General features: G+C 39.1%; 1 protein-coding gene across 4 annotated transcripts in view; it reads left to right on the top strand.

The window, feature by feature from the left end:
* Positions 1 to 25,839, top strand: part of LDLRAD3 (low density lipoprotein receptor class A domain containing 3) — a 107,127-nt gene extending 81,288 nt beyond the window's left edge. For 2 of the 4 annotated variants that reach the window (XM_040068694.2, XM_040068691.2), the window contains exons 5-6: positions 19,072 to 19,417; positions 21,035 to 25,839. In XM_040068694.2, the coding sequence (XP_039924628.1) occupies positions 19,072 to 19,417; positions 21,035 to 21,293 (605 nt within the window). In that variant the 3' untranslated portion in view covers positions 21,294 to 25,839. Of the gene's footprint in view, positions 1 to 19,071; positions 19,418 to 21,031 lie in introns of all 4 variants that reach the window. The other 2 variants (XM_040068692.2, XM_040068690.2) reach the window with 1 other exon arrangement.
* The last annotated feature ends 343 nt before the right edge of the window (positions 25,840 to 26,182 follow it).

Raw genomic sequence — 26,182 nt, 5'->3', positions numbered from 1 at the left:
GCACAGCACATTAAAAAATTTACATTTGCGTCAGTGCGAGAAATGAAATGCGTCTGTTGTTTCAAGCCTCAGCAAGTGCTTGGAAGTACCAGACTAATATTGGAGCATGAAGCTGTTACCAAGTACTGATGGAATTTCTTGTAAGTGCTTGACAACCAGTCTTGAAATTTTGTTGGTGGAGTTGTTTTAAAAAAAAAAAAATTAAAAGAACGGCTTTGTAGATGTTACTGAGAAGAATTCTGCAAGACTAGATGCCATGGGGGAATCAATATTAAGATTGTCAAAATGTTAAGGACCTGATCTGAGTATAACATACTGCATTTTAAAAGAGTAGTAAGCCATCTGGTATTGTAATAATTAATCTGGTGTAGATGAGATTAAAATCAATATCAGATTAGTGGCTAATGGGACACCACTGATTGGTGTGGGTGTGATTTCAGGGACTGGGGAGAAATTCCCATGGCCTGTTCTGCTGTGCAAACTTTTCTTTGTTCTTTCCCCTGTTTTCTACTGTGTTTTTTCTCTTGAATTTACAAGCTCTCATAATTTATAAGTACAATTAAAGAGCTCTCCTTAGGAGAGAGCATTTCAAAATTGCCTTGTAATCTCTGCTAGGAAAGATAAACCTGAAACCAGAACAGATGGAGAAAATTCCTATTTATTAAATAGATGTTACAAACTCAAATCTTCCTGCCTGATATTGATGCAGTTGGCTTAGAGTCTTAGTATTACTGTTCTTTGTTGAGCCCCAATTCTGTCTGATTTTCTCACACGCTTGCTTTATTGTTCCATGTTCCTTGCATTCAGGTTGCAGTGCAGCTGGCTGACAGATGAGGGGGAATTGCATTTGTTTTTCTTTGAACAAACTGTATTAATTATAATGCCTCCCACTGGGCTTGCAGTTTGCTTTAAGTAGCACATATCATTAGCTTTTAAAAACGACAGGATCATAAACTTCATATTATTTTGTCTTAAATAGTGTATGATTTAAATGCACGGTATAACCAGGAGGCAGAACAGCAAACCTGCACTCACTGCTCTGGGTACTAGAGAAAAATGTGGCTTTATTCCTTAGGAAGAAGCGTCTGTATTAGCTAGAAGGGGTAGAAAGTTAATTTTTTTTGGTCAGCAATGCAGGTTAATTGTTAACTGCTTGTGCAGAGCAATCAAAAGTGAACATTAATGCAGTCTTAACATATGTCTTCTTTTCCATATACATGTACATATATTACTGGAGAACAGGTTCCTGGCATGTTTTCTTCCTGCCAGAAAGCTTTTGGTAATGCGCAACAGACTTCATCACAGGCACACGTTGTGGCTTGAATAGTGGAGGTCTGTATCTTCTGTTTCTAGCTTTTCAGCCTAGTTCAGAATATTCTTCTAGACAGATGAAAGCACTTGCTTGCATCCTTTTATTATATTTTAATGATCAGGAGTTTGTCAGAATGAAGGGATGAAAGGAAAATTCCAAGATACCTGGTTAACTATAAGGTATCAAGAAAAATAGTAAAGAGCATGTACTATATGATTTATAAGGGTGTCATTAGTTACAGGAGAAAGTCAGAGCCTTGGGCTATTTCCATACAATTCAGTCCGAGTTAGGGTTTATTTAAGTCACCCCTTGAAGTGTTAAAAATAGGAGGGATAGGATCTTTCCTGTTGTGGAAAAGAAGAAATTTGCATAAGGTATTTAAGATATTTATCGCACACCCCATATTGCCATGTAAATGCTTATGCTTTGTGACAAGCATTCACCAAGTATAAGTAAATAGAACAATGAAGTTGGTCTGTAGACTTCAGATGAAAGGAAATTTTCCTTATTTAAGAAAGTGTTTTCTAGTATTTCACTCTTGTATGATGTAATGCACTAGATTTTTTCACTTGGTCCCTTATTTAAGAGCAGTGCAGTATAAAGGATTGTTAAATAAGGTTCATTAGTGAAATGTTCTATATTCTGTTAGCAGTGAAACAACAAGCAACTAGTAAGCAAATTAATAAGTACAATTAGAGTTTCAATAAAGAAGCTATGCCTAAGACATAGAAAGAAAGTTTGTTGCTAAGCTATCCCCCATACGCTGATGGTAGTGGTGGAGACAACAGAATGAGAAGGATGTGGTTTTGAAAGGTCTGTGCCACTGTATAGCATTAAGAGACCAAAAAGGGACCTAGATTAGTGCATCTGAAGAGTCCTGTATCTGCTTCCATTTGGGTGGAGCAAAGCAGTTTGGCTTTGGTTTCACACAGGTATCTGACTGAGATGCTCTCAGCTGGAGTTCATTTAGCAAAGACTCCCAAGGTGGAGGGCTCACATCGACAAACAGGATTAATTTCCACCAGAAATATAACATTTGCATTCACTGGCCTCAGAAAGACCCAGGATAAGCCGATTTTCCCTTTCATCCTCTTTCATGGTTAGTTAAAACTTTGTTGAAGAATGGAACACCTTGCTGCACTCATCCTAAAATGGTTATGAGCAAAACACCTTAAGAAAGAACCTTGAGCTCTACAGCTTCAGGGTACATGGGTAGAAACACTCTTTTCGATTACATTTTATTGCTTTGTGGGAGAGAATTGAAGAGTCAGTCCTTGGGAGGGTAAGGGAGAGAAAGAAGAAGGGTGATGCAAAAGAGGCATGGGAGGAGGCAGCTCTGTATTCCATTTTCCATCAGTTGGGTTCCTGTATTTATATGTTACACTGTATAGAAAAGCGTAAGCAGTCCTTGCAGAAGAGGTGAGACTTGGCATCTCCTGTTTTCTGGGTGAACTGTTAATTGTTAGGCCACAACCTAAAGGTTGGGTAAGTTCAGTAACTTGGGGGAGATGAATCACACAGCCCCAGTTGCCTTTGTTATCAGATGCTAGTGAAGAAGGAGAATAGAAGAATACTGATTTTGTGATAAATGTCATAATGCTGCAGTTCTGTTACAGAATTAGCATGCAATGAAGAACATGCATAATATTTGTTCTGCACAATGAGTGTCAAGTTTGGAGCGTTTGTGTAAGATGCAGCATTAAAAAGAGGGTGTGAAGCATAGAATGTCATTGTATTCTCCTTGATCTCTACAGATCCTATTACTTCAAAACTGGTTCAATTATTTGCCTGGATATGATCTCTTGATACTCACTCTTAAAGCATCATGGGTTTATTCTCAAGGGCAGAAAACCTTTCCCTTACTGAAATTTGGCAAGTCACTTTCAAAAGAATGCAATTTTTCTGAGTCTGAAAACCTGATTTATTGCTTAATCCCCACAGAGGATGTAGAAAGTGTCATATGTTATACATTCTATGGTGTTTTTGTCTAGACAGAGTATTAGAGTAGGGTTGCAAAGATACTCAGGAACATCTGCAATTTTTAAATGCAAGAGGACTGTATTACTAAGTACCTTCTCAGCTGTCAGTTGCTTTTTACTGCATACTTTTTTTAATAAATACAAATGTCTGTAGTTGCTTCCTACTAAACAGCTTTGCCCTGTTTTCAACTACTCAGATCTATCACTAAGCAAGTAATTGCTTTCATTGCTTGGGTTTTGCCCAGAACCAGAATCACTGTCTGCATCTGACATACAGCCTTTGAGATTCTTGGTCAAAAATCTTAGTGCAGAAAAATGATGAAGATATAACCAGATTTTCCTTCACAGAGATCTGGAAATCAGTGGGTGGGTTTCAGATTGCTGACAGCTATCCCAGAAGTCCCTGTAAGACAACTCAGGAGAGAGCAGAACTTCTTACCATCATTGTGGTGGGTGTGTTCTTGGTCTCTTCCAAACCCCTGGTGTGAACAGGAAGAGACTGCTCAAGGTGACAATCCTCACTCTCTTGTCTAATGGGAAATGCTTGGAACCGATACCATGTGGTCTGAAAGACTCCTCTTTTCTTTCCCCTTTCCTGTGCCACCCATTGTCCTCTCTGAGAGCTCTGATCATTTCACTTGAAGTGACCTAACTCTGACTCCTGTACCGAGGTGGGGTGGCCGAGGGAAGTGGTCACAGCCATGAGTCAGAGGAGAAATGTATCAATCAAACATGAAGATGTTTGGGGACTTCTGCATCAGGTCCACTCTTAATAAGCTGACAAAGTTAATGCTGAATTGGCTGTTTTTCTAAAAGAGGTTGATATATTTCCATCAAATATTCAGTTGCCATAGACCTCAGGTATGTTTGGATTAAACTTGTTAAACCAGTACTTCTTTGTGAGCATTGTATTACTGGGAATGATATTTAAACTGTGCCATAAGGGACGAATTCGTGTCCAGCATCCTGCCAGACTGAGGATTTTCCATTATACCGAGGTCGTCCTGCTAACCTTCACTGGCTTCAAGGGAAAATAAGCTCATTTTAAACCGCAGCAGTAATTAAATCTGCATGCCTACTTGACTGATTTAATGTTTAATTAACGCAGAAGTATTGTGGTGGGGTAGTTGAAATAAATGACTGTCAACATTTGTAAGGCTGACAGAATCTTATTTTTCTTCCTTTTATTTTTGTTCTTTTTAGGTTTTAAAATGCTTCTTAGTGTAGTATATGGGTATGTGCTGAGAAACCCTTAGAACATCTGAATTAGCCTGAAATTTTTGAAGTGTGTTTTCTGAGGTTTGAGTAAGAGCATAGAAGACTTCCATCAGATAAACATGCAGAGTACAAAAAAAAATAATGAACTTCACACCGAATAATTAATTGTATTTTTGTTTATATGTCTGTGTAACACTTGCTTATAGCCATTAGCAGAATGAAGTTTCTTTGGCTAAGAAAATTTGAGACTGGTTTACAAAGAGCTTTGCAATTTTATGTGGGTAGAAGTATTTAGCTATAGTCAGTCTGTGAAAATACACAAGTGAATTTATGTTTTACTTCACTTTTAAACTGGACATAGTAAACAAGTAGGGATTTTTCCTCATTAAATTGCAAATTATCTGTAAAACAGAAGTCATTGCTTTCTGACACTGTACCAGTCTAGTTTGTTCAGAACCTCCTAGCTAATAATACACATGTGGCTCGCAGGTTCACAGCTACTCACAGACAGTTCTTAGTCTACTGAGACAGAACAAATAATGTATTCATTTGCTTTACTGCTAAGGGATTACTTGTCATAGGTCTTTATAATACTTGCTGAAAGAGCTTTCTTGGCATTCTTGGGCTGTTGACTTTCAATGCTTTTTCTTATTAATTACCTTTTTAATTACTCCCCAACTGCCCTGATTTGCAACAAGATATTGAACTAATCTACAGAAATTGAAATATTTCTACAGAATTGAAAGATGCTACAGAAATTGCGAACAAAATATTGTAAGAAAAAAATTACCCATGGAGTCATTGGAGGAGTAAGGAACAAGTGCTCTCCTAGCAAAGTTCTCTTGTGCTTTTGGAAATCTATCTGATTAGAAATTTGCAAGATTTCTTGACAGATGAAAAAAAAAAATAAACACAGCAAGATTGAAGCTTTGAAGTTAAGATTGAAAAGGTGTTTGAAATACAGGCTTTGTTTTATTTAAAATAATAATGAATTAGTTTAATGGGCAAAGTCCCCTAATATTGCCACTGTTATGAGATCCTAAGGACATTGGTTTAAATGAAAATAATAGTGAAATACTAAAAATAGTGGATTGAGTTACATGGGGCTATATGGTGTGGGCCCCTGAAATGTCCTCTGGTTTGCTGAGATGTGTCACTGGTCCTCTTCAAGTACCAGTGGTGTTTTGGAAATTGCTGGGATCCCCATCCAGGGGTTCTGCATCTTCTGTCTGTTGTCACAGCATGGGACTTAGATACTTCTTCAGCTGATAGGAAGATCTTGTATTGTACAGTGTCCTTCATTGGAGGCACTGCCGAATCAGTAAATCACAATTAATTACAGAGACTACCCTAGAAAATGAGGACATTTTGTGCTCCCTGGGTTAAGTCAAAGTTTTTCTAGACCAAGTCGAATTTTGGCTCTTCCCCTACCTCTTAAGGGAGGAAATGTTCGCTACTTTTTCAAAATCAGCTGTAGAACTGGACTTCCAAAATCATTGAAAAATCATTGAAAATTAGGCACAATGTTTAAACCATGGTCAAATAAAATTCCAGATTTGATCTTGATCTAAGCTAACTGTGGCTGATAGTCTCAAGGGATGGCATGCTAATGCACTGGATGAGAGGCCAAGTGGCACTGGGCAGGCTGAATATTCTATGGAAAGTGTAGCACTGCCAACCGTATGGTACATATGTATTAGAGCAACCCTCTCTTATTTTAGATGATAAAATTTACACTAATCCTCTATGCTATATTACTAAAAGCCATTAAAATAACATTTTGGTTATGGCACCATCTGAGGTAAAAGCGCCATGCTTTCAAGAATGACTGGTTTGAAAAATTTTAATTTTCAATTAAGCTTGAAAGGACAAAGTGCAAAATTAACTAACTTGCAATTAATTTCAGTAGTAATTATGTAAAAAATTCTGGGCATATAGAAGATGAGAAGCATGGCATAATTAGTTGTGGAGGTTTTTACTGCTGTAATTACAGTGATAAATATGTATGAGGCTGTTTGGGAAAGGGAAGCACAGCAAGCAATTGTATTTAATTAAACTTTTAGCTGGCTTAGTTATGGAGACTGCTCTTTGTTTTAATCCCTTCAAGACTGCAGTGACACTCCCAAGGCAGGGTAGTTACACCCCAGAGTGTGAAAATTGCATTTTAGGATTTATTTTTCCTAGAGGTCTCCCAGGTCATCTGTCACTTTATGAATCACAGGTAACCATTATGTTCCATTTTTACAGCTCTTGAAACTTCTGTGAAAAGCCCGATGAAAGCCGATTGCACCATTTGTTGTTTGTGTATTTAAAATGTTCAGAGAGAAGGATATAGAATTGCACAGGTGAGCATGATGCAGAGGAACATGAGAGCACAGAGGTCTTGGTTTATGGGGTCCTTATCTGCAGGAACAAAATTAGCTGAAAAATTAAAGCTATTTGCAAAGGGAGCAAGGAGTCATGCAGAACAAGTGTGTGTCTGTGGTTTGTTTTGCATTTTTATTCAGTATTCTTTAGATACTTGGTGTGTTCCACTCAGACTAGAATGCAGCATGATCTGGCTTTTTTATTCTTTTAATTTTCTTTCCCAATTTGTGTTTAAACAAGTTTTTAAGCTGAGACATAAGCATATTAAATCAGCCTCCATCTTAACGTGTGAACACTATATATAGACAGCTTGTTAAAATACCACAGACTGCTGGGGAGGACAGGACTGGGTTGCTCAAGGATAATTAAGTGCACCTTAAGAGTAAAGCAATAAAACTGCCTCCTCTTTGATAGTAAAGAAAAAGTAAATAATTCATTAAAGTCTTTGTGTGTGTGGAGAGGAGGGTATGGATGATGGAAGCTGAGAACTCCCAATTTCTGATCCTGGCTGACAATCTTTAGCTCTGTGGGTTGAAGTGAATCATTTTATTAATTTAAGTCTTGCATTTTAGGTAAGGAGTAGATTTACCTATTTTGTTGGATTACTGTAACATTGATTTGTCTTTAAATACTTATAGGAATAGTACTATTAAAAAATACTACAGTTGGTCATTTGCATCTATACTATAAAGGAGTAAATGGCTTTGTTTCTTCCTCTTTCAAATGAGATAAACTCTTAACCTTGCTTAAGAATGATTTCTAAAATTGCAGCAGATGCTTGTGTGTGTGTAAATGGACACATGTCTCAGCTATTACAAATTATGCTTCCTAGAAGCTTTCACCCAGCCCACGAAGACCCCCAGTTTTTGTTTAAATTTAGTCATGAAGTATCATTTTACCTATTTTCTCTTCTTCCTGAGAAGTGTTTCATTAAATGTCTTGCATCTTTTCCCTTATACCCTTATTCACCTTTAGTTCTGCTCTGTCCAATTATCTAAGAATTAGTCACTGAGATTATTTTTTATAACCCGTAGCTATTATAAATACTTCAGTCATATCTCCTCTTAATAATATTTTCTCAATACTAAATAAAGCATGCTTTTTTCTCTCTTGATATTTAAGCCCTGTTTCCTCCATTCATCATCTTTGTTTCTCATGCTGTACTCTCCATCAACCTAATTCTGTCTTCGAGTAAGCTGGCCAAAATAGACTGCCAGTGTTCAAACATGGTTTCATTGGGATTTTGCAGAATCATGGCATAATAATACAGTTAATATCCTTTCCTTGTGATAAGCCAGTTTTCTATTAATGTTCTTTACCACTGCTATGCATTAGCCAAAGTTTCTGTCAACAAAGGTTCGTTCTCATGTGACACATTAGCTAATTCAGTGCCTTTTAAACTATGCTAAGCTGTACTAATCATTATGATTTGCCTCCAGTCTTTTCACACAGAACGAGAACTATAAGTATGCCACCAAAAATCTCTTCATTTGCCCTTGCATACAGTAATTATCTTGACATAGTGATTAATAATTATGATTCTTGCCTCTTAATACAAATTTTAAAATAGTTTCTTCTTTCTTGCATTGTACACATGCTTTTCATATCAAGAATTGCACAATTCAGTATTACTAGTTTAGTCAGTCAGCCAGGGTCAAAGGGAAAATAAATGTTTCCACAATCTCTCTGGAAACAAAAAACAAGACTACATCTTCAGCAGGAATAAAATCTGGCACTCTCACATTCATTAGGCTGCATTTGTCAGTGCTGAATAAACCACCTTTCATCAGGTGTAGCAGTTTTCTTCATTCTGTAAATAAAGATATTTTTTGGTTAATTTATTTAAATGAAAACTTGCTGAAGTGAGACCAAAATTTTTATAATGCATGTTTCAAAAAAAAAAAAAAAAAAAAGGGTTCTGGATAAAGTCCCAGGTACTATAATATCTTGATTTACTGTCTGAAATGTTATGCTAAGTCCATCCATGTGGGAAAGGTATCCAAGTGTCCTCTGCACGCTTAAAGGAGGAGATGAGCTCCTCCTTCCTTTCTGAATGCATGGGTAGCTTCTAAGGCTCATAGAATTTATTGATTTGCCAATGAAGTATGAACTCCTAATGAACTTGGGAGAAGAATGTAAGATCATGTAACAAGTGATATAAAATTCTTTGCAAGAGGAATCTCTATCCTTATTGTTAGAAGGCATTTTTCATCTTTTTTCTGTTTATCTGAAGACAGGTTTAGTGAAACAAACACAGGTTTGTCAGCTCACCAGGAGAAATAACCCAAATTTAGGTTTTATGGGGTGTTTTGGGTTATTTGATTGGCAGGGTGAAAGTGTTGTTATTTGTGACTACAGGCCAGTGTATTCAGGACTGTCAGAGGTCTCAGGGTACTTCCAAAGCACAGCTAGATCATTCTTGGCTTGAGGGGATCTGTCCCAGTGCTGCATTCTCCTTGCCATTTTGCAAATTGCACCTCACACCAGAGCTACGCATGTAGGCAGTAAGTTACCGTGGTGCTTTGCCTTTGGGGGTAAGTGGTTCAAGTTTAACCCAGATTGTAGATACCCTTAAGTTTATAGGATTTTTTATATTCTTCAGAAAAAACATTGAGAAACTCTTCTGAGGAGATACAGGAATGATAGTCTCTATGATAAAACCATCAGAGTGGTCAGTGTAACTGGAAATCTAAAGGCATGAAGGCATGTGGTGCTACTGCTGTTTATTCGCTGACTGAGGTGACAACTCCAATCAGTTAGACATATGAAATAAAGCTGTGATTTCTCATGTTAGTCATTTGGGACACTTCCCTGCAGTGCCTGAAAGCCCTGCACTTACACTGTTAGAGCAGGCATGGTTTTGATTCTCATTAATTTCAGACTTCTGTATTTAAAAGTATTAAAAGCTTCCCTGGAATGCTTTCTTCAGCCAAAACAATCCCTTCTTGGTATTTAGTGTCTGTGTGGGCCTCTTATAATTCATGTTGTTCTCCATCAAGGTCTGATTCACCTTTGCTTTTTCAAGTGTGGCGTCCTGAGCTGGATAAATACTCGAGCACACATCTTGCTAGAGCTGGATTCTGTTTGGGTTGTATTTTTCACTGCCAGTGAACATGCTGTTTCCTGCTGATACCTGACTACATGTGATCCTGACCATTTCTGCTATTTTAAAATCATTTTTAATTTTGATGTCATCTAGCAGGGTTGATGTTGCCTAACAGCAAGCTGAATAAGCATTCTTTGTCATTCAGGTGATTACTGAATAGGTTCAGGTTCGGAGCAGAGTCTTTTGGACCCCCCCTGAAAAGCTTTCAGTTTTCTAATGAGCCACTGGCAGCCACAGCCTTTGAATGTTTCCCTCCCACTCCCTATTTTCAGTGTCATCTTTTCTGATCAAGTGAGATTTTTATCAGAGGATGAAAAGCACATGTTTATCTTCTTCCTGGTGTTAATGCCTTCCAGATGCTTGTTAGTGTCCCATTTGTTTACACTAGCTTTCAAATGGAGCTTTTTTTCTTTTTCTTCTCTTTGCCTCATTTGCTTCTCTGTTCTTTCTTCCTCCCTCACACTTTCTCTGGCATTTGATGGTCTGGGTCTTGTGATGGGGAAGGCCAGAAAGGGCTATGCAATAGCTACTTTCACAGCCAATTGCTGTCTTCTCTGCTGTTGTATTTTGCTCTCTTTTTTTTTCTGTTGTGTGTATGTACGTATAATATTTAAGGAAATATAGAATTTGATATGCAGCCAGTTACAAGGTTTGTTAGGACCTTCCTGAAGGTGGAACCTGAACACAGTGAAGCTGCTTAGGCCACCATTTGGAATGAGTTTCTTGAGTTTACAAAGCTTGTGGCTAGAAGGAAACATTAGTTTGTATGTCAAATTATTGTAATGCAAAGTCAGGATAACTTTAGGAGGCTCTCATAATGTAACTTCACACAGGTGCATTGTCAGTTGGAGCCAAGCACTCCACTTCATCTTGGTTTGGACTGAGTGTCTACCCACATCACGCAGTTGTTGTAGTCTTGCTTTCCTCTCCAGTCCTCTTGATTCCTAGAGGGTAGCAGACTCTTGCTGGAGTGGATTTGCGGCTGTTTTCTTCTGTGGCATCCTCGAGGCAGTCACTGCAAGGGCATTGAGTAGGTTTGAATGAATGGGTGATGTTAAAGGTGACACTAGGAAAGGGATTAAGTGACCTGGAAGGTATTGTCTGTCTCTGCAGATTTTTCTTTTTTTACTCAAGCTCACTACCTGCTCATGGTTTCTAGATTGTATCTTGAACAAGTGAAGCTATGTGTATTGTGTATCTGGCAACATCTCCTTCACAATTCTAGAAAAAAAATAGGATTGACAATATTAATATGTAAAACAGGACATGGACATTGTACTAACACTTTTTCAAACCTCAGAGCCATTGAAAAAAAAATTCTTGAACAATTAGATTAAATTTATAAACTGATTATAAACTTATTCTACAACAGATTTAAATCACATTTCAGCAGTATTTCTTGCTATGTATACCTGACTGCAGGCTCCATAAATCCTGCCCCGCATTTCTTCAAGCCTTATTATCCTTCTTCCGCTCCAGCTGTTCATAGCACTAATCAGCACCCAGGAAAAAGTTAATGTGCGCATTCTAGCTGAGCACTCTGTGTCTCTCCTTGCCAGCCTCCAGAACAAACACTATAAAAATGCAATTCATCTGTCCTGCACAGCATCCCACATCCAGCTTTTTCCAGACATTCTGTTGAAATAACGTGCATTTTTTTCAGGCATGTAGATCACTCAAGATAAATTGGTAACAGTTTTACAATGGTTGTAATTTCGTTTCGGAGTTGATAGAAACACAAGCATTTCATCCACAAATTTTCATTTTAATTAGCTTACTTTTTGTTTTTATTTGTTGGGTTTTTCTGCCTCCTAGATATTCACATGATTCCAAGGGATGTTAGTGGAGTATGTCATGGAAGCTTGGATTCTAAACACTTAGGGAATAGGAAAGGCAAAGCCACCCAAGGCCTTTGCCAAACCTGTTTTCCTTCATAATTTTGACTTGGAACTGTACTGAAGACCTTTCAAAATTAATCAAGGTAGGGCATGCCTTTCTGCTGGCAGGGTACTGATACAATGTCCAGGCTCTTACCTGGCTCAGGGCTCCAATTAACTTTTGCAGAAGACAGGACAGTGCGCTTGCACATAAATTTGCCAGTGTTGCCAATGTTGTTTGGTAGAAAATAGTATGCTTTAGTTGAGTTGAAGTGAAGATTAAGCTGCTACTGCAGAATCAAAGAATCACGAGGGTTGGAAGGGACCTCTTGAATATCTCTAGAGAAGCCATGATTTCCTTGGATGGCCTGTTCCAGTGCTTTGCCACCCTCAGTGTAAAGGAATTCTTTCTCACGATGAGGTGGAATTTCTTGCATTTCAGTGTATGTCCATTACTCCTTAAAAGTTGGAGACTGAATAGGCTTGGGTCTTGCTGGCTGGATTTCACAGTTCTGTTAACTTCTCCATTAAAACATTATATTGTTTTAACTTTCAAGACTATCCTATACTACTCATTATTGGTACGCAAGAGAATACACAGCAACCAAAGACCTCAAACCTGGACTTTTATGCAGTTGGGGAATACTGTTTGTAACCGGAATACCTCTTGGGAGATTGGAGGAAAGAGCAGTCTATGCTTTAGATTCAGTGGTTATTATCTCCACCTTAGGCACCTTGCTTGAACTGGCACTAGAGCCTGGGAGGCATGTAGTTGTCATGTGTCTCAGCAAGAGCACCAGACCATGTTTATGCTATGAAGATAATATTGTTTTTCTTTCTTTGAAGCAGATTCTTGATTTATTTTATAAGCTTGGTTGACCAAAGAGCCTTCTGGTGGGTGCAGTTGGAGGTTTTCCTTCTGCAGAGCACGTTTAATTTAGTGCTTGGGAGGGCCAATAGTAGCACAAGCCCCTAAAGCTATCAGTGGCTCAGACTCTTCCTAAGTGGCATTTTCCTGTCATATAATGTTACAAGAACTCTATAGTAACCAATTTTGTGGTAGCCTCCTTGATGGTAACCCTCCATTTAGAAAGGAGAAAGAGGAAACTGACAGGACGAAATGCTTCCTTTTTATGTTCTACCCCTGCTTTCGGGCCTGGTTTTTATACTGGCTATGATTTAATCAAAGAACACCACTATCCCATCATGTGTCCAGGAACTGCTGCATAGATCAATTCAGGAGTATTCCTGAATTACATTTGAGTAACACTTTAATTTCCTCCTTGGGCTCCATCCAGCTGCCAAGTCTGGACCTTTTGTTTCTGGGCTTTATGGCAGGTTTTGGCTTTGCAGCTTTTTACATTGCTGCCAAGGTAATTTTAGAACTTTGGTTGCCATGACTACTGCTAAGTATTTCTTAGTTCTCTACTTATTTGCTCAGTTTGCTGCTTTTCTTTTCTTTGTATGTGTGTGAAGTGCACGGAGTAATTATCCTACCCTGCAGAAGATAAAAAAGGATGGCATGTGAGAGGTGAGGCTCTTGATCTTCAGGCTGACTCAGCTGCTCTTTTAGAGCAGCTGCAAAGATTTGAAAGCACAGCTCTTGTGGCGCGTGGTCAGGATGAGGATTTAAGTCTGGGGAGGAAGGCATTGGTAATGCACTCATTCTGGTGCACTGAATGAGACATGCTGGCACTGCTTCTAATTCTGCTGACTGCTCCAGTCCTTAGGTTTATCTGTGTCTTGCTGGCTACTTGTATAACTATATATAGTTCCAAGCCTTACACTGAGCTTTACATTCTTGGGAACAATAACCATTGTTTTGTTCAGAGCCTCTAAAGTGCATTATACAGAGAAATTAATGTTTCACTTCTCAGAGGTTAAGTTGTTACACTAATAACAATAGTGATGTAAATCTATCTATCTATCTATCTATGTACAATTAACAAGTTTTTCATATCAAGAGGTCCTACTGTGTTTATGCAGGCAAGGTTGTGACTGTCTTTCCAGTCATCCAAAAGAATAGGTAAAGACAGAGCATGCTGTGGTATTTAAGACTTTGGATTGATACTTGAAACACTTAGACTTTTCAGGAAAATGTAGTTCATGTTAGTTTGAAAGAACTTTGGAGAATGTCCTGAGAAAGTGTGAACATCACTACCTAGTTTTCAGGTGGGGATGGCCAGGCAAGGAACCAGGCAGAGATGGAGAAAATTACCTGATGGGTAACTTCAAGACTTGGTAATAGAGTCACCCTTTTCTCCAGCTTCTTAGATCAGGGGCTGTTCTGTTTGCTGTGGTTCTGGTCTGTGGGCGTTAGGGACACTTGTGATTAGCAGGGATTTAAACACAGGATCACCTTGGTGCCGTTTGAAGCCTGGATATCTGTGCATATGCCTGTTGTGTGTCTTCGTCTGTGAAGCTGTGACTGTTACAGACATACCTGGAAGGAACTTCATCCTGGTACCTTCCCAGAAATCTTACCCATTTACCAAGTACCTGTTAAGCAAAGATGTAATCATATTGTATTCCTCTAGCCAAGTCCCACAGATAAGATCTCTTTAGTATGTGTAACACCTCCATTAGTGAATCTCTCTTCTGTGCCTGAAACAGAGAAAGCCATAGCAGGGTCAAAACACGCTTTGAATGCAGCTGAAAACAAATCCTTGCCTCTGGTGTCTATGGGAACTGTGAAGCTGTTCAGGAGGGGAACAATGGTAACCTAGCCTGAGACTTCATGAGGTCAAGGTGTTGTGTTGTCTGAGGGGGATCTTGTTTGTAACACTGAGAAGGGCAATAGGGAAAAAAGATAACTCAGTAAGAAAAAACATCACTAGAATAAAGAGTATTCTGAAAGTTCAGTGCACAAAATCTATATGAGACTTGTTTTAATGGCATATAAAATCATCAAGGATGAAAAATTAGTAAGAGTTTGGGAGATTTAGCTGGATGCCCTAAGAACCCCAAACACAGAAAGTAAATAATGTGCAGAGGCTCTGCCTGTCTGCATTTGATTTTTGTTGTCTTTAACCTTCCAAGCTGCAGCTCTACACTTTAACCAGTTGGAATTTAAATGTGTTGTTACAGTAGCATCTTTGTTGGAGATGGACCGTGACTCGTCCTCATTAAGGCTACAGATGTCTGCTCAGATTATGTATTTCAAAAGCTTTTTCTCCAATGAACTGTGAAAATCCAGGCTTGAGCAGAGGATTGTGAAAGATAAAATAATGGCCTCTCATCCCTATGTCTGGCAGACTTAATGCAGTTACTCTCAGATCTTTTTAAACTTTGAGACAGCAAATTTGTTCACAGTCAATAAAATAGACCTCTGAGCACAACCTGCTATGTTTCCTTTATCAGTATTTTCCTAAATTATTCACAAGGCTTTTTACACTCCAAAAATCTCTAATCTGTGAATCCAGCATTTTCCAGATACTAGGGTTTAATAGGCATAAGTGGCATTGATAAACTGTTTATATGTGGCATAATAGAAAACGGATCTTCTTCAGGGAAAAAAAAAAAGCACAAAATAATAAATACTCCATGAATTTAAGTTAAATTTGCTTGCCCACTCACTCTTTTTCATGAATTTGCACTTAGTAGCAGAGCAGGCAGAACTTTTTAAACCTACCTGGATAATGCCTGCTTCTCCTGGGAGAGGATAACTGAATTACCAAGAAATTCAGTTCAATGACTTCTGTGATGTGTAAACATTTGCTGAAAGTTATTAGAGCAGAGCTAAAGAGTAATGGATTTTATTTCCTTAAGTAGTCATGCATGTCCAACTAAGAATTTTCAGCTGCTCTGTATATCTCACCTTCTCCCTTTTACATCGAGTGCAGAATGGATACAGGTTCATCAGGCAGTCTCACGTCAGTACCCCTCACTCCCTTCCAAACCTCTGAATATTCACCAGGCTCTACAAAAAACAACCAGAATGTTTTCAAGGAATTCTAAAAAGTTACTACTTCAACATGATCAGGTATATAGAAAAACAAAGCAAAAATTTGATGTAAAAGTCTCCTGTATGCAAAACTACCTCATAATTCTGCTACTTTTGTTTTAGCTGGGCCATAGAGCAATTTTCTTGCCAAAACGTTACTTTGGAAGACCATTAAAGACAATTCATCTCTCTAGGACTGTAAGCCAAGCAGTGTTGATAGGCTCAGGTAATGTTACTTTCATAAGAGAGATTAGGTACAGCTTGGTCTTTCATGTAATAAATTATATCATTGCCAAAGTGAAATGCCACTGGACTTCACTTGTGAGCATGACTTCCTAGAAGACCTTAAGATAATATCTTCTTGGCCCAGAAAACCCACTGACAAGGCAAGAATAAAGTTGTTATTGTGGTGAAAGAAGACTTATTTCAATGACAGCTTCTTAGTTAGAACTCCATCTCAGGTACAGTCTGTTCCTGGACAGGTGTAAAGACGATGCACGTTTAGGGAGCTGGATTCTTTGTATGGGGAGGGTGTCTCTGTACAAATCCTCAACACTGCCTGGGGTGCAAGAAAGAGCACTTGACAAATGAACCAGATTCTTTCCTCTTAACAGGGTATATCTGTACTCCTCTGTACCACTTCATGTTAGAGATACTTGGAGTCGAATTAGCTGAACTGATGGAGACAGTAATTCCAATCCCAAATGCAACGTTGCTGTGTTGGCTGGTTCAAAGGTTGCACCAGACAGCACTGTTCAAGACTGCACCCTAATAGCTCTGCTTCTGATTCAGAGACCAGGTCTGTAGGCATGCTCTTAGATTGTTCTGGGTTTCAGAGACACAGTGAGCTAAATGGGAATACAAGAAACAGATCTAAACATCCCAGAAGGAATAGAATTACTGGTAAATAAATGATGTTTCATTAGCCACAGTAATCCCAAATCTCCAAAACGGCATGTTAACTGCAAAGGTATCCTAAATCTCTGCAAAATATGTCTATGGTTATTGTATGAAAAGGATTGTAAAACCAGATAAAAGATGTTTTGTTTCACACTGTTCTAAAGCTGGTCATCAGATCCCATCTGACTTTTGACAAAGCAGTTTTTCTTCAGCAGTCTATTTAATTGTTTGGATTTATCGAACTGGTTCTTGTAGGACCTGGAAGATGCTATCGTAAACAGGTGGAAAACTTTAAAAGATTAGAAAAAAAAGTTGATGGATAATTCACTTCTCATTTTTCCTGCCTTTTAGTAAGATGGAGATTATACAGAGAAGAGACTGTGCTGCTGCAGAATGACCCCATGGTAACTAATTAGGTCACATCGGGTCTGCAAAGGCATCTTGTCTTCAGCCTTATGCCAATGCACTGTAACCAGTGAGCCGAATTGAATGAGAGCCTTGTGATGTTTTACTGGGATGTCATAATAGATTCTCCTTCCTTGCACTTGCTGCAGGTAGTAGTATTTGTCCATGGGTCAGTCCTTGCAAATAAACTTCTTGATGTTTGCATAAAAATGATCTGCTTGTCATTATATTTCCTGCACTGGCCCTTGTCTGTGATATGTGACATGAATTAATTTCTCAGCTGTTGAATTTTGGGAGTGTATTAAAGGAGCCAGAGTAATATGTGATGGGCTGTAATTAAAATTACTAATGCATGTCAATTCCTTTCCTTCCTTCTGCTTTCATTTACATTCCTCATGCAGACTTGATTCACTTTGCTGAGTGAGCCAGAGACCAAATGTTGACTAGAAACAGCGATTTCTGCTTTCTCTAGCACAGCTGCGCAGGGAAATAAAGTTAGCAAAGATCCTCCCTGAGGCGTTTAGCTAAGTATCAGGAAGAGTCTGGCTTGCAGCTGCCCTGCAAAGCTCTGGTCTGTGGCATCACCAGTAGAGCAACTTTATCTGAGTGGTAGCTTTCACAGTTGGTAGCAGGACCTATAATCACAGAATGGTTTGGGTTGGAATGAGCCCTAAAGACCACCTTGTTCCAACCACCTGTTGTGAGCAGGGACACTTTCCTCTAGACCAGGTTGCTCAAAGCCCTAGCCAGCCTGGCCTTGAACGCTTCCAGGGATGGGGCATCCACAGCTTCTCTGAGCAACCTGTTCCTCACTACACTCATAGTGAAGAAATCATGTTTTCTTTGTTCTGATACAGTCTTTTTTCCCATCTCATCTCTTCTTATGAAAGTATATGTGCTTTAGAATGCAGATGTTTAAAGGATTAGCCATTTTGTGTTATATTATCTTACTGACAAATGCAGAAGCTATTTATAGTGATGCTGGAAATTGTGGTTTGGTGTTTAACCATCCAAGTGAACTACCAAAATCAAATATTGAGAGAAATACTTAAACCATCATGATGAAAACAGTGGGTGCTTGAGTAGAGGTCTTCCATTATGCTGGGTACAGTCAGTGTATATTTAATTATCTGTTGTTAGAGAAATACGTTAGTGGCTCTGCTGCAATTCTGTATGACTGAAAAGCAGTTCTGCTTGATAAGGAAAAGAAAGAAAAATCATATGCCAAGACTTACTGTGCCAGCCTTCTGTTGGCTGGAAATGAAGAATTTAGATGGATCATACTCTTGTAATTGTGTGGATTTGGGATTCTGTTTGTTTGGTTTGGTTTTTACTCAGCCTCATATTTTTCTTGAGGTAGTTGAGTGTCAGAATAGCCTGTTTGAGGCTATAAGGAATTACAGGCTGCACAAAAAGAGAGATTTCTGCCCAAAAATATATTGCTCAATGGCTGCATGACCTGTGATGGGGCTTAAAAGGTGTTGGGGAATGTAAAGTAAAAAAAAAAAAAAAAAAAAGTAAGCGTTGCGCCTTCTACATCTCTAATTCTAGTGAGCTTTCCCAGGTGCAGCTGCGGTATTGTGGTTATGCCTTGGAACTGGGTGTCTCACCTCTGGAAATAAAAGCTATGACTTATAGGTAGTGCTGGGGGAGATACGCCCATGATAATGCTCATGCTTCCTACTGTGGTGTGTATTTTGCTCTTTCTCGGCTTGTCTCTCCCTAGCAGTTTATGTGCTGGCACTACTGCGGGTGAGCATGGACTGAGGGATACTCTGCCAATCTCCAATTTCCATGCATGTGTTTCTAATAAGGAATGGAATTTAATAAGATTTTTCACAATCTGAACGAAAAAGGAAAACTTCCTTTTGTCACTCAGCGTGTTAGCAGAAAACACAGCATAGGCCAAAAGCAGTTTTATATTGAAACCAACCTCAGGCTTCCCTTTCCCTTCTGTCTTGCAGAGGCAGGGAGCGGCCAAGACTACGTGACCTCCGAAAACCAGCTGCTTTACTACCCGAGTATCACTTACGCCATCATCGGCAGCTCTGTCATCTTCGTCCTCGTGGTGGCCTTCCTGGCCTTAGTGCTGCACCACCAGCGCAAGCGCAACAATCTGATGACGCTGCCGGTGCATCGCCTGCAGCACCCCGTGCTGCTGTCCCGCCTGGTGGTCCTCGACCACCCGCACCACTGCAGCGTCACCTACAACGTCAACAACGGCATCCAGTACGTGGCCAGCCAGCCCTACCACAGGCCAGTGGACCTGGACTCCCCGCCCTCCTACTCAGAGGCCGTGCTCGACCAAAGGTATGCGCAGGAGCTGATTCCGCACTCACCAAAGCGTCCCTCTGCTGGCTGCAGCTCTGGTAATCTGTGCGGCTGCTCCCCACCTCCTGCTGCTTTTGACAGAAGTCCGGTGCTGCGCTTCTGTCGCCTGCAAAGGGTCAAATTTCAGTAAATCTGAGCTCCTTCTGTATATGAAAAATTCATGGTCCTCAGGTCCCTTTACTGTTAGTGGTATTAAAGGGATCTGAGGCAAACTCAAGTCATGCTCTTCTAGCACATGCTGGTAGTAAGATTTTGAGGATGGCAGGAGAATGTATCACTTGTCAAGTAGTGATAGCCTGTGTGTCAGTCTGGAATCAAAATGTGAAAACTGAATTTGGAGTTTCACCAAAAAAACCCAGCTAAGTTGTAGGTCATAGCACTGGAAAAATACAGCCCTGTTTATTTATGATTAGTATATAAAGGTGAGATAGTTCTTCAGTTCTTGTATAAAGAAATTGTATCATTCTTCTGCACTGCTTTGCCTTTTACCAAGAGAAGAAAAGAACAGAACTCTAGAATAGAAAGAACTCTTCTTAATTTAAATAGCTAGAAGTGCTTAGGAGTGGGTGTGGCTTGTTTATGATGCTTTTGTAGTTATGACATTGGTTTTATTTGTAGATAATTAACCTTCATTTTAGCCTTTGTCTGTAAAGTCTTTGCAAACAAGACTTGTAAGCAGACATCCCCTCTACATAAAAAGGATATGGTACAAACTTTAACAATTTCGATTGTTCACGATCACCCTGTTGGTATTTTTAGTACAAACTGTGGGATTTAAGAATAATAGTCAATTCCTATTCTGTACTGCTTTTGGCTGCAGGTCCCTTGTCTTAATGTTGACTTTCATAATAATGATGTCTTTCATTATTAAGGACAACTAAATGAGCAGGTGTCCAGACTAATCACTCCTCACCTGAGCTGATAAAGCCATCAGCAATTTCAGAGCTAATTGCTCCCAGGGCCTGTTATCAATCTCTTCAATCCTTCAGTGCCTTTACTTGCTTGCTATCAGAACCACTGAGCAGTTTTCCTGAATGCAGTACTCATCTTGCCTGTGCCTACTTAACAGTTGCTCTGCATACGATTTCATGACAGCCAAAGTGATTTGTCAGTGTGGAGAATTCAGTTTGTTATTTATTTGTAGACTCTAAGCCATTAATCTCTGTCACTTACTGGAGGTTTCCTTGGAGCTTTCTTCTGTTCACGTCATCATTTATAGGTGTAAATCCACCACTTAATGTTACTTCTTTTAGTGTTTTCTCTGGTGTAAATGTTAAACAGAAAAGTTTTTTACCTCTTGCACAGCTGTCTTTGAGCCAGCTTTCTTGGAAGTCCATAGCCTTCTAACTCAGTGTGTGGATTGTTAAACAGGTTGTAAATTACTGTGTTGCACCTCGGCCAGAAACCTTGCTTCCCAGTGGTGGTGTGACACTTTGAAATTACCTGAATGATGTGAGCAGGTCTGAGATCTCGATCTGTGTTGCAGTGTGAAAAACTAAGAAATACTCTTTGTTTTTTCATCATTGGAATACTATGTACTATCTTCTGTCCCACTGTTTTCAGTAATTTCTTACTCTGTTGTGTGTCTTACAGCAGACCACCTTGGTTTGACCTTCCTCCACCGCCATACTGTTCCGAATCTGAATCCCCTGATCAGCCTGACCTTCCTCCTTACCGCTCTCGGTCGGGAAGCTTGGCCAGCACAGACACCCCCATGGCAGAAAGTCCTGTGGGCACGTCCAACAGCTGGGTGAGAGACATCCATGGCAGCATGGATGGGCACAGAACTCTTCTGGAGAGGACAGCAGATCAGAGGGATCCTCTGGTCAGCCACATTGCTGAAAGAGAAGTGTAACTGCTCCGGTAGTTGTGATGGCCAGAAGGTATTTACTGTGTCTGTGTGGGTTAATCTGCTGTGGCTGATAGGTTTCAGGGGACATGTGCCTGAATGATGACTTGCTTTGAATTCACACTGAGTTAATATTTGAATTCAGCATTTTGGGCTCATCAAAGGCATAGCAAGGAGAGCTAAACCTAGAGTCACGTAAGCTCTCCACAGTATTTCTGTGAGCAAGTTCTAGTTCAGACCAGTAAGAGAAACATGAGTGCTTTGTCAAAAGAACTGATATGTTGTATTTATTGGACTGCTTACTGTATATGAATGTATATATGTGTGTGTATAATATTTACAGAAGTTGTACACAAGAACTCTGCCAGAAGGACTCTTGTTTTCAGACTTCCTTCCACACTGTCGACGTGGGAGCTGTTTCTTCTTACCATCTGGTGCCAACTGGTGGTCACTAAAGCACATGAGAGGCAGTCATTCTGCTTGGAGGGCTGGTGCCCAATGCCAGCTGCCTGGCAGTGCCGAAATTGCAGAAAATCTACTTGACGCATCTCTGCGTGGCCTGTCAAGTTTGTGAGGATGCAACAACTGTAACTAAGCAAGGGTTGTTTTCTTTTCCCAGATGCCGGTATCTAGGCCAAATTTGCATGGGTTGTCTCAGCAACACCACATAGGTTGGCTTTTCTGTCAAATGTCAAGGCTGAATACAGAGGCACTGAAGCTTCTCAAAACAATAGAGCAAGACTTCTTTTCCTGTGTGGCATAACAGTACTCCATGTGTTCCCTCTTATAAAAGCCCCACAACAAAACAAACCCCCAGATTGTTCCAGCAAAATATTCAATACCAAAACTGGTGTGAGGCAAACACCTAGCACAGAAATCTTTAATGTCAGTGAGTAGTCTGTTATATTTGTAAAATACCTGAAAGCAGTGAAAGGTGTTGGGCTTGGCATCCCATCTACAGCAGGTATGTGTACATTATGGATACATATGTGTAATACTGTGTGTAGGTGTGTACACAGTGCATCACTTGGGTTTAGTTTTGCTACACCACAAGAACTCTAAACTGTCAAAGTTTTGGTTTTTTGATAAACTCATTGGTTTTCACAGAGTTTGCATTATTCACGTTCATTTGGTTGAAATTCTAACTTCTGCAGAAAACCAAAATTATTTATGTCTGTTCCACCCTAAGTCTTGTAATGGTCTTCTGTCAAATGTGTTTCAGTGCATCTTGTTGAATCACCATGTGAAAGCACCTCTGATGTAAAGGCAAGAGGGAGGAAGCTGTGGATTTAAATGCCACAAGCACGTCTTGTGCTCAGTATACAGAAAACAGTGCAGTGTCTCCTTGTCTGGGGAAAATCTGCCTTGAAAAATTATTTATATTTGTCTATCCCACATTTCCCACTCTTTCTATGTAAAAGAAAGGTTTCATTAAACAGACTTTACTGTTTAAAGGAAGTGAAGGAAGCTGACTGCCCACACCTTCTGCTTTCTTCCTCCCCATCTTTGTAAGGTAGATTCTTTTGCCCAAAGGTTACATGCTCAGAGCCCAAGAATTTGGAGTGTAGGCAAGGGAACAATTCAAATTCAGTCTCAGTTCTCATAAATACAAATACACCTGAATTTTTAGGGAGGAGGTTATAGGGTGTTGTTGTTGTTGTTAGTTGTTTGTTTTTTGGGTTTTGTTTGTTTGTTTGTTTGTCTTTTGTTTTGTTTTGTTTTGTTTTTTCATTTCCAGCTCTGGAGTCTATTGCCACGATATGCAAGAGGCAGGGACCAGATAGATTTACAAGCACAGGTCATTCCAGGACTGAGGACATGGTGGGGAGTCCTGGAGAATTCTAATGCTGATGGGCTGACTTTGGAAGCAGATTAAGGGCAGCTTTCATTACAGGCTTAGGCAGCCTGTGGTGAAGTGCATTGGTGAAGATGCTCCTAGGTCCTTGCAAAGTTATGTACAAGAGTGGGTCAGATTTCATCCTTGCTGAGAACTCAAGCGATGTAATTATGCTGTCCTGCACAAAGCAGGATTTAGCTTTATTACTGGCTGACCAAGGTAATAGGCAGACTGTTGTCATTGCAAGAGCAGACAGCTATTCTTTATTTTACAGGTAGATCAGACTCAGGTATGTGAATGAGTTAATTGTATAGGTGGGTGCAGAGATATCTCCTGTGATCACTGGACCCTGCTGTCCCTCTTGCCTTTCGTTAAGGTTCTGCTTGGCCTCTGTGAGAGAGGTATATTATACTGTATCAAAATTAACCTTAATGGTTTTCTGTTGCAGTTTTAGAAACTTTATATTGGTCTTGAAAACATGCAATTAAAGAGTTTGCAGTAGTTTCATTGTAATTAGGTATCTTTTTAAAGTTGCCTAAGGCTGTATTGGTGAAACTAAATCTTTGTGTCCAGGATCCCTCAAACAAGCCTTCCACAGGGATTGCATTTCACTGTGTGTATTCTAAGACACCAGAGGGTGTGCAGCCCAAATACTGTGTGCCTGTGGCATCTGAAAAACATTGCCTTACATTGCTAAGAAGTAGGAAAAGAGCTTGTTTCTTCTGTCTTCTGTGTCAGTCACTGTCATATATGTACATATATATATATTTAAAAAAAGATACTCTTTCAGGATGTATATATTCATGTAACTTTTGCATTAAGATAATCCACTTGGACTTTCAAAACAAAACAAAACAAAACAAAAAAAAAAAAAAGGAAAAAACATTCTTAATGGTGTGATGTTTTCCCTTCCAGCTAAGGATGTATTTATCTTTGTACAGGAATCTTCTAGTTTTTGAGAACACAGCTTAAAAGGAGATTGTGCCTTTCTGTTTGAATGTTGATTGGAAAATCTGTTACCTGCATTTCTGGGTGTTATTACATATCACTGTCTAAATATCCAAAAAGAGCAACAAGTCTTGTCTTCCTCTTCATTGTTACTTACGGGGACCACTGAACTTTGAGGACTACAGCAGTTCAGTATCTTGTTACAAAAAAATGTGCTAAAACTTGGGGTGGCTCGTCTTACCTCAATTTTCTGGTTGACAGAACAGGTTTGCTAGGCTGGTTTCTTTGGAAAATGCTGTAGTATCACACAGGAATTGTTTATGATGTGTCATTTCTAGTGTGTTGATACAGCATTACACTGCATTATTCAGTGGAATCTTTGGGAAGCGTGCTGATGAAGTTAAATATTTCATTGAAAATCCTGCAGCTTGTAAGGCTGAAGTTAAATGTTCATCCAATACCACGTGATAGGGTTTCTTCTCGGTAGCAGGTAAAATTGGAATTGATCATCCTGTTGTCTGCAATTTTTCTTAACCTCTTAGTTTGATGTTAGTCATCCAAGAGCTTTCCTTTCTACTTAATATTAAAACAAATGTATGCTACTTCAAAGACTCATTTTTACAAAAGTAAAATCAGTTAAATTTTTCTTCAAGAGCCAAATTCTGTTTCCACATCTGTACTGAAAGGTGACTACTGTATTGAGTAGTTCTCAGTGCAGCTATTAATATATTTGAACAAAAGAGTTTGAAGAAATGACTACTTGAGGTAAATGAAGACATGTTGGAAAGGTCATTTAAAAATAAACATATAAAATTCAGGAACTTCAAGCATCTGTAACCTCTGCTGAAATCACAGTGCTGTATATTTAAAAAGAAGCCATTAGTGATTCTGCTTGATAGTAATCTGAAGTTCCTTGTAAGGCAAATTACCATTTACCTCTCTGGTACTGGAAATGGAAAACTGACAGTAATGCTTTTAAAAGAAGGCCTGTGAGTAATTTTCTTGGCTCTTGTCTGCAGTGACATACACAAAAACACTGACTGCATTGCAAATTTTAAGTAACTCTGCATTCTTTCTTCCTCTGCTTTTAAGCCATATCAGTTTTATTTACAGCACTTCACTTTGATACAGCTAATAGGGCCCTTGTGATAGATTTAGAAACTGAGTGGAGGAAAGAGGTGACTCTCGCTTTAATTAATGCTGCAGCTTGTTAATCTGGTGCTCTTTACTTTTAGACATCGTAGCAAAGACAAATGGTTTTAGTAGATAAGGAAAACTATTAATGATGAAAAGGATGGAGGGACACTGATTATGATTTTTAATGAATATTTCAAATCGTATAAGTGAAGAAAAAAAATTAACGCGGTATTTTTAATGTGGTGATCAAATGACGAGTACTGTTTTTAACTGTTGCTTATTGGAAGCTACTTTGCATATCGTGCCTGGAACTAAAATGGTAAGACAAGGGCTTTTCTTGCAGCTCTTACTAGATCTGCAATATTTTTTTTATTAACACAAGGTTATATTACACCCATGGACTAAAATATGGACTGCAGGAAGAATTTCAACACTGTGCTGGATTCTCCCTGAATGTATCCCAGTACAGGACTGTGGCCTTCATTTGTCTTTTTTTTCTTTTTTTTTTTTTTCTTTTTTTTTTTCCCTGATTTGAGGGGTTTTTTCAACTTGAAATGGAGAAGTTACTTAAATGCTTTAAGGGAGGTTGTATGTTCAAAGCCAGCCTTATCTTAAACTTTTGTAAACTGGAAATCTTAAAAAATGTATTCTGTATTCCTGAATAAAATTGGTGTTTTAATACTGTTCACAAGTGAGCATGTCCCCTGTCTCATAAAGTCTTAGTTGTTCCAGTTTTATAGCTTCCTGCACGAAGCTTCTTACAACTTCTTTGCATTCCATGTTAAGTTAACTCTTTATGGGTTTTGAATATATTTTTTTAAACAAAGCGCCATTAGAAACTCACATGTACCTGTGTGTATAAAAACCTACTGATCCATATGTTTCCATATTTATTCAAATGAAACTTGCTTATTTTCATAATTTCTCATTTTACTGTCCTGTTCGTGCTATCAAAGACGAGGCGTCTGAACCA

The sequence above is a fragment of the Hirundo rustica genome, chromosome 6 (assembly GCF_015227805.2).
Source record: "Hirundo rustica isolate bHirRus1 chromosome 6, bHirRus1.pri.v3, whole genome shotgun sequence".
NCBI classification, from domain to species: Eukaryota; Metazoa; Chordata; class Aves; order Passeriformes; family Hirundinidae; genus Hirundo; species Hirundo rustica.
This window is presented reverse-complemented; position numbering and strand designations above follow the sequence as displayed.